General features: G+C 26.0%; 1 protein-coding gene across 2 annotated transcripts; it reads right to left on the bottom strand.

Annotated features, from left to right (window-relative positions):
- Window positions 1-4: 4 nt before the first annotated feature.
- On the bottom strand, window positions 5-8,562 carry LOC122637840 (angiotensin-converting enzyme-like). Of its 2 annotated transcripts, XM_043830295.1 has the most exons (14): window positions 7,925-8,562; window positions 7,487-7,590; window positions 3,798-3,995; window positions 3,486-3,644; window positions 3,323-3,404; window positions 3,104-3,244; window positions 2,838-3,020; window positions 2,663-2,757; window positions 2,413-2,564; window positions 2,137-2,264; window positions 1,828-2,071; window positions 1,657-1,752; window positions 1,462-1,566; window positions 5-1,371 (listed from the first exon to the last, which is right to left on the bottom strand). In XM_043830295.1, exons 3-14 carry the CDS (start codon window positions 3,984-3,986, stop codon window positions 768-770), a joined length of 2,178 nt encoding a protein of 725 aa, XP_043686230.1. In that variant the 5' UTR covers window positions 3,987-3,995; window positions 7,487-7,590; window positions 7,925-8,562; the 3' UTR covers window positions 5-767. The 2 variants fall into 2 exon arrangements, with proteins under 2 accessions (XP_043686230.1, XP_043686229.1); XM_043830294.1 differs by having other exon boundaries at window positions 7,487-8,562.
- Between the last annotated feature and the right edge of the window lie 777 nt (window positions 8,563-9,339).

Raw genomic sequence — 9,339 nt, 5'->3', positions numbered from 1 at the left:
TGACTTTTATAAAGGAACTGATGTATTAAAGTATAAGAACTATGATTATACTTTCTTAATTATTAATTACAATAAAAATGGAAATGAAGAAATTATATAATAAATAAACTATAAAGTTTATTCTTAAATTATAGTTCTAATATCAAGCTATAATTATAAGACTATGTTATAAGAGAACAGATATATGATAATAGTAACTTGAAGTTATAAATTAACTCTTTGAGGTCATAGCATTTTTTAGCATAGATACCCTGTTGGTTTTAATTAGTTTTTTTATATAATGGGTGACGTATAGTTAATTTCTTTGAAGGTCATCTTTTATTTCTCTTTATATGCACAGCAGAGTATAAAAAAGGTTATGCAGTACGATAAAATAAGCTGCATAGAGCTCATGTCTTAAACATTAGCTGCTTTGTTCATGCTAGGAATTCCCAAATTTATGATCATAATGATGGAAATATCTTACTAGAAATTCCGGATTTTTAATGCAAAAAGCATTGATTTATGAATATATAAATTTATTTTTTCCTATAATTAGAATTATTTTTTATATATTATAAAATTGAGATATGTTAAATTTTTTAAAACTTTTCTTGAAATAAAACAGAAAGAATTGGGGAATGTATGTGTTTGTATGAAAGATTGTAAGTAAAAAATTAATCTATTCCTGAATAGATTTTGTTTGTGATAATAACTTACATGAGTCAAGAGATACTTACATGCTAAATGCGAAAAATAAATATTTTGCCATATTGTTAATAGTAATGTTAAACATAGCGCCTATTTTTAGATGTTTTACGACATCTTTGTCTACCAAATATTGCAATAATACATATAGTTACTGTTGCAACAAGAACTGCTGCAACTGCCCATACTGCTTTACTAGTATGCATCTTTGGTTTCTTTTCATCTTCATTTTCTAAATTATCGAAGTCAAACGATTGCTCATAAGGATTTACAGTTGTTTGTTTAGTTTCAAAGTCTGTATCACTTTTTGGTTTATCAGCTTGGATATTAAAAGATAAATCAGATTCTATAGGTTTCGCAGATTTTGCAAAACCATTAAAGCTTTTCTGCATATATTTTGTTGTTGTTGATAAGTTACTTTGGATTTTTGTTGTTGTGGTAGTTGTAGTTGGTGTCGTGGTTGGAGCATTCATTTCTTCAATAATTATTCGTTCTACTTCTTCAAGCTCAGCATCACCATTAGATTTAAAATTATGATCAATCTCTTCTTCATTTATTTCCTCAATAAAACTTTCTAATGGTGAGAAGAAAGATGTAAGGGAATATATTGATATATCATCTATTTCAAATAATTTGTTCAATGCATCTATCCAATTTTCTGCTGATCCTTGGTGAATTAGTTTTCTAAATACAACAAATATGATATTTTAATTTGTTGTTACAAACATGGATTTATATATAAAATAAATATTCATAAATTATATTAATACATACATTAGATTTGAATTTATTTTTTTGATACTAATATCATATCTAACTTCAGTAGATTCCATAATATAATCATAAATTTGAAATGCAAGAAGTACTCCAACAAATTTACTACAATAATAATATGTAGGTTACATTAATGTTATTATTATCATTTAATATAATAAAGAAACTTCATTGTAATATTATGATGTTACTCACGAAAGATATGGCTTATTATTTGTGATATATTCATCATTTAAAAATGTTGGAACATTCATAGAAGATTCAGGTTCACTAATTCCTTCAAATTCATATCTGTGACATAAATTGAATAACTATAATATATTCAAGATCTTAAATCATCTATAAACAAAATATGTTAGAACATACCTATGTTTCCACCAAGATTTTATCAATTCTGTCGAGTCTGTAATATTATTTTCTATAGCATCGATTCTCCATACATCTGCAGATATATAATATGCTAACCGTGGCAATACATCTAATGCAGTGATCATCAAAGAAACAATTTTTTGATCTGTATCGCTTATATTATAAATCAAATGATTACGTTGTAACCATACTGGACTAACGGATAAAATTCCAAATAATTCAGATACGGCCTCTTCTAAAACTGTTTAAAAATATTTTATTATTAATATATCTTTTTATTTGTAATTTAATTTAATTAATAATTACCAGAATATCTGTTAGCTATATTGAGAATTGGAGTGTTTTGAACAGACATTTGTTGAAATAGGATTTTTCCAATATTTTTATGGGTTAAGAGAAAGTTTGCGATAGTTGGTTCGAAACAAGTGGATATTCTGAAATTAAGATAAAAATTATCTTATAATTTCAGTGATATACATATGATTTGATAAATAATAATTTCTTCCTGCAAGGACTTGTATAAATTCTTATATGTCAGCTTGTAGAAGATATAATTATATAATAATTAATAAATTCTCTTACCGTGTAATTCCATCTTTACAAAAGTTTATTAGCTTAGGTGGGCAATGCCAATGAAATTGGCTTTTACTCCAAAAATCAGATTGTGGTACTTGACCTAATAATATACTGCCCATATTGGATGCTGCTTTGTATAGAGATTTTCCAAAGAGTTTCTGTAAAAGAATATTTGTAAGAATACATTAAAATATGCAATAAATCTCTATTGCATCAACTATAATTTCAAAGATCAAACGTTAAAAATATACTTTACTTTTTTCCACAGATTCTTTCTTATATTATATGTTATTTCCGAATATGGCGACATATCTATGGAAAAAGTACTCCAATCATATCCTTGTAGTGATCCTAACCAGTAAAAATTTATGATATTAGTATAAATATATAATTTTATTTTAATGAATTATTCCGATAAGTATAACATATACCAAGTAAATGAGCTGGGATAGTTTCAGTTAAATTAATTCCATATTTGTGGGATAGATGAGTTCGAACAAATTCTAGTACGGTTTTATGAAGACTTGAAATTTTATTCCATTCTGCTTTGATATTTTCATAACCTTCTGGATATATTGATAACATTTCCCAATATTCTTCCACATTATCCACATCTAAAATAATTTTATTATTTCATATACTTTTATTGTATCATTTATCATGTGATGTATTATAATCGATATCTAAATGAATTAACCATTTGCTTTTGCAGCTTTTTCAATGAGCGAAAGAATGTAAGAGAAATTCCTAACAAGTGGATTTAATTCTTGATACCAAGATTTCCAGGCATCACGTTTATCCTTCTCACGTCCATTATGTGACAGTAATCGTTCAACGCCTGAAAGGTAACAAAAATTAGTATTAGAAAATATAAGAAATTTAGAAGAAATGAAACAAAAACATAAATGAATCGTACCTTCGCGCGAATAATTATTTGTTTCATCAATGTACTTAACAGACGATCGTAAAGCTTCAGCACTACTAGCAAAGTGCACCAGCTACATATATAAAATATAAATATAGTACATTATATTCAATATCATTAATCTAGAATTGAAAAATTTCACAAAAGATTGTACCTTTTCGAAATCTTTTTTGTCCAATAAAGCATCACCTGGTTTTTCAATAACATTATACTTATACGCAAGTAAGGGATCGCTTAGAATCATTTTGGAAATATTGCGAATTTCTTCTCTTTGAATTTTTTTATAATTTCCGTATTGTATTTGTTTTTCTTCCTATAATGAATCTTGAATGAATATAACATTTTCTTTTTATATTACTTATAATTAAAAAGAAATAGTTAATGTTATTGAATTTAAAAGAATGAAAAGCGAACACCAAAATTTATCAGTTGCTCGTGTGAGGAATGCTGTGTTAAGTTTACTAACCCATGTTGTATATGTTGTCTCATTTGACAACGAATTGATGAATAACCATTCGGCAGTAGCAGCATCATTACAAATATCTTCATAACCAAGTTCCGTTAATTCTATAGTAGCTTTGGCATTATCATCGTGTAGCGTAGCTATAGCGCATATAAAGAGATTAACAATGATCCACGTCCATTTTGGTACCATCCCTTTGAGCTGTATGCAGAGATAAAACGATTAAAATCGAAATCGATTGATTTGATTAAATCGTGAATTACGAAAGTGATCATACTGTTAGAAAATATAAATTCTCTTGTAACTCAAGAGTCTGAAATTCTACGAAGTATTTGAATGCTTTCACGGAATTATTTCTCTATTAATAAAACTTTTGCGAACGTTTCTATCGAAAACTTCGAAACGTGCATGCAGTATCTTACTTATCTTGCGGTTAGTCTTCATGTAATATGGAAATATTATATGACTGATATTTTCATGATCTCAGCAACTTAGAAGAGGTTTAGTTATAATTCATTGCAGCCGTAAATGAGTCATTTGTCTTATTACTACGAATTATTAGCTAATTACAAAATAGTTTTGATCGTTCTTATAACGCTTCAAAGACGTGTATCACGATGTTTAGTTATTGAATTTAATGAAATTTGTCTTTCTAATTTTGTTACGATGGCAATGATTCATAAGAAATAATACGTTCAAATTTCTTTTGCTTCGTTTTATAATTTTTAATAATAAAGCTGAATATGATTAAATAAGTAATTATTTGCATATCTACATTATGTAATTTGTAAATCGAGATCCCAAAGAAAGAGAGAGAAAGAGTTAATGAGAGAAAGAGAGAGAAAGAGTTGATGAGAGAAGATTCTTGATTCATTGTTCATCGCGTGATCCATTGTCTCGATTACACGTTTTAATCGTTTCATTCCGCGAGCTATTGTCCTACAACTCCGACCATTGGAGAACCAAATAGTCATGTGAATTATCAGAGCAAGCGTACAATGTGTTTCAATTTCCAATATGATAGTATAATCATTTATCAAGAGAATTAATAAGTATAATTCAAAAGAAAATTAATTATTTAAAATTATAAGAGATAATCTTTCTAAATTGAAGCTAATTTTTTGTTAACTATTTGAAAATTATACTGTTTTGTAGTTACCTTTATTTTAATTTAATTATATCAATTGCGTTAATTTTGCAATAGGATTTTATTTAGTAAAGGTTTCTTAACACATTTTTTACTATTAAAGATTTCTTGATATTCTCTTTACTATCATTTGAAAATACATTTAAAAATTATTAATTCATATAGTGTTAATTAATTTGAAACAATTTACGTTGGATCGACATTCTTTTTCGAACTTTTTTTTTTGTCATGGAAAAAAAAGAAACGATGTTTCCCCATAACATGTTTCCATTTTTTCTATTTTTTTTATTTTTTTGAATATCTTAATTCATAAATAATGTGGTAATTAACTCTCCGTTGTAAATTTAGGCAGTAATTTAAATCTCATGACTTCTTTGGAACTTTAGAATTATTTTCTAATCAAACGTAATCAAATTAAGAGATTGCAAACGAAAGAAAGATATTTATAGGTGTACAAATTGATAATATTTTTTATCATATTTAACAGAAAATTAGCCTTCTCTCTTTGAAGCAATATATAATATATATACATATATATATATACATACATATTTATTAAAAATATATATAATTTTTTACTGTAGTTAATATACAGTCATTGGAAATTGTTTTATGTCCTTTTTTTTTTTTGCTTTTTTTTCGAATCATGTAGAAAAACTATCGGCTGTACAATTACATAATTTTCTTATTGCGTTGTCCTTGTTTTGTACCTTGCAATTGTGATTTAAAAATAAGATGTCGACGATGTCGTGAGAGAAAAAAATTGAATAAAAATATTTTTCAAATACATATACCAAGAAAAATGTACATTGACCAAAGGAATTAATATTGATATTTACGTAAAGATAATCGTATTTCTGATTCAACCAATTGTTAATTTATGATAAATAATTACATCGGACCTGACAGACGAAAATGTAGATTCATAAAATATTTATTATTAACTTACGGCTTGTTGGTTCTGGTTTTTACGTAATGCTAATAACCGGTTCATATGTAATGATATCCGTGAGTGGCATCATTATTTTTAAAATGAGGGTAATTTGGAAAGTTCACGTAAGAAAAATTTGAAATTGTTGAAGTGCAGATGAGACTATACAGAGTGTCCTATAAAACAATGGCAATGATTCGAGAAATAAATTCAACATATAAAAATAATAAAAAAAAAAAAAAAAAAAAAGGAACAATAGTATGCAAATATTTTTATTATTTTTTTTTTCAAACGTGGAATTGTTTATTCAAATTGAATATTATTAACATATCTCATTAATTTATTAAAGAGTACGACTAGTGAGTAGCAAATGTGAATATGCATTTTTTTAATGCTCTGAAAGATCAATAATAAAAAGTATATGGTCAGCTTTGTTTGATCAACTTACGTTCTGCGAAAATAACTGAAGAATTGTCGTAATGCAATAAAAAAAGTTGTTTTTAATTCGACAAGGTAAAAAACAACAAATATATTCTCTATGATATATATTCGTTGTTATTTCGATTTACGGAATTAATGATTTAAATTATTTATGGAATTTTCAACAAAATATATATATATATATATGTGTATATATATTTATTTTTTTTTAAGCAAATCTAAATATATATATAATTTACCAGATATAATTATATATTATATATATTATATGTATAGTAATATGCATTATATGTATACATAGATAAAAAAAAATATTTGATAATAGTCGATAGTAGATCATTAGGAGCATTTCCAATCAATGTCATAGTTCGAAAGATATGTAAACACATTGGTTTGCTAGACGATTTGCTAAATATTAGATTCTCTTATATTGATTTCAACGATAGTCGATAATGGAATTTGTTACTCTTGCAAAAAAAATGTTATTTAAGATCATATTATTGTGTAGATTATCCGAATTATATATATCACAGATTTTTTATATCAAATATTTTTTTCTTATTATTTATGTGCCTATGCTGAAATTAATAGAAATTTTTAAATGGAACTACATATCGATTTATCGATACGATAATTAAAATTTTTTCTGCACCTGTTCAAAGTATATTTTAATTCGTAAGATTTCGAAGAAGATCTCTCATCATTATTAAAATCATAATTAAAATGATAATTATTAAAACATTGAAAATAATTTAATCATAATTAGCTCGTTCTATTCCATTTGAACAATAATTAAACGAAATTTCTATTTTATAGAGACATATACTTGATCTAAAATTAATATGAAATAAATTTAAATGGTTAAGAAGTAACTTCGACACGCATGCGCGTCATTTAAAATTTAAAAAACAAGCGGATACCGATCTCAAAATAGAATGTTTTTGGATGTTGAGAAGGGAGGATGAGGTTAGTAGCAAAAATAGAGTCAGCATGCATTCGCAAGGAATATGCCCCTCGACGAATGGTTTCGATGTAAAACCAATTTCTTAATGCAAGGTATATCGTAATAATGATATCAGTATTAATGTCAAACTAAAATAATGACAAAGGAAAAAAGAGAGAGAAGGAGATAAAAAAAAAAAAAATAGGAAAAAATTTCATAAGATAACTCACCTTTGATCGTCGAGCGTTTTTCACGGCTCGACTTTATAGTGTTGTTTCACTCTTCTTTCGTCGAATGGCTCCGTTATAGTAGAGGTGCAAGTGAGAGGGCAAGACCGAGAGTGAAGGAAAGAAGACAAATATAAGTGAAATGAGAACAAAATAGGAAAGAAAAACGTATGTGCGATTGAAGAAGAGGAAAAAGGAGAGTATATTAGAAAAGAGGACAGAAAGATTGTTGGATATAAAGAGCGATCGCGCAACAACTCTTATTTACTGTTTTTCAAAACTTTTTCGTTTGTCAGAGGTTACAATCTTAAATGTTGTAAAAAATAATTTGAGCGATCGCTAATTGGGCTCCTGTATCGTAAAATAAACAAAAATAAATTGGCACTGTATTCTTCTTATTGCACAAAAAGTATGAATCATATGATACACGTTCGCTACTACCTAACTATTTGTACAAAGTTCAATCGATTCGAATTCCTAATATCACGCCACACTGTCCGCGGCGTCACGATGAGTGAGAAACACTGTGGTGTATCTGTCTCTTACGTTGCTACCATCGAAAGTGTGATTTTTTACAGATCGTATCTGTTGTATATAGTTTTTCGTTGTTGTCATTTGCACCACCTACTAGAAAAACGTTGTAACTTTCGCCAGCTATCTATTGCACTGTCGATAAGGTAGAGTGTTAATTTGAAGATTTTGATTTTGATTATTGTTTAATTTTTATTTTTTTTTTTATTATTAATATATCAATATTATACATCTTTAGATGTATCTTATCTATTGGACTAGTTATTACTTTAAAAATGATATTATATCTTTCGAGATTTCTTTACCGATTGTTGATATTAATAGAAAATCATAGTATTTATTTGGCATGAATTGAAACTATATGAATGGGCAAGGTTTCACTATTATATCACACTAATACGTTATCGATGATATATTATTATATCATGATTTAATACGAATTTGTTCATTAAAATTGTGTGTAGACAGGATAGATTCAACGTAATGGTATATGTATTCTTAGTAAATTAATTACTTATTGTATTCTAGATCACAATAAAACCATGAGTTATATCATAATATTTATCTATATATATATATATATATATATATACACATATATATAATATACAAATATATATATATATAAATATATAAGTATATATAAATTTATATTTAACACTTACATCTGAAATTTTTTTAAGGTTCCGTATAAATCGTACATATCTTTTGGATGGAATAAGAAGCTGATATTAATATATATTAGTTTTTTTCATATACCCTTTTAAATACTATTAACAAGTCTTACACGATAATTTGAAAAATATCTTTTATATATATTATATATAATATATATTATATATAATTTATATATATTTTATATACTTTTATATATAATTTATATATAATTTATATATATTTTATATACTTTTATATATAATTTATATAATTTATATATAATTTATATACTTTTATATATATTATATATTACATATATATATATATATATATAATGTATCTCCATTCGCAATTAATATTCCAGAGTTTAGAATGCTTGTAATTATTATCAAATAAAAAATATCTATCAGTAAAATTAAGGTTGCTGCATGTGAATTGATATGATGTCACTTGTATTCCTCCTTGTAATTTCTTAAGTACCAAAAATTAATTCTACTAACATTCACTAAACTTTTCCATAAGGATTACAAATCTGTATTTGTCGCGTCATAAATAGTGCTCGGGCATTATCCTGATATATATTATTATTTTTCAAATTAAAAATGTTAGGCTTGAAACTCTTATTAATTAGATTAATAGTGCTAAAAGTATTCTTATTCCTAAAGCAA

The sequence above is a fragment of the Vespula pensylvanica genome, chromosome 2 (assembly GCF_014466175.1).
Source record: "Vespula pensylvanica isolate Volc-1 chromosome 2, ASM1446617v1, whole genome shotgun sequence".
Taxonomy (NCBI): Eukaryota; Metazoa; Arthropoda; class Insecta; order Hymenoptera; family Vespidae; genus Vespula; species Vespula pensylvanica.
Note: the sequence above shows the minus strand (reverse complement) of the source record. Positions and strands in the feature narration are given on the sequence as shown.

Coding starts and splice junctions, on each gene's coding strand:
- LOC122637840 (XM_043830294.1), bottom strand. CDS start 3,986: ATGGTACCAAAATGGACGTGGATCATTGTTAATCTCTTTATATGCGCT. Junction 2,265..2,412: donor TGTAAAGATGGAATTACACG/GTAAGAGAATTT, acceptor TCTTAATTTCAG/AATATCCACTTGTTTCGAAC. Junction 1,753..1,827: donor AAATCTTGGTGGAAACATAG/GTATGTTCTAAC, acceptor TTTATGTCACAG/ATATGAATTTGAAGGAATTA.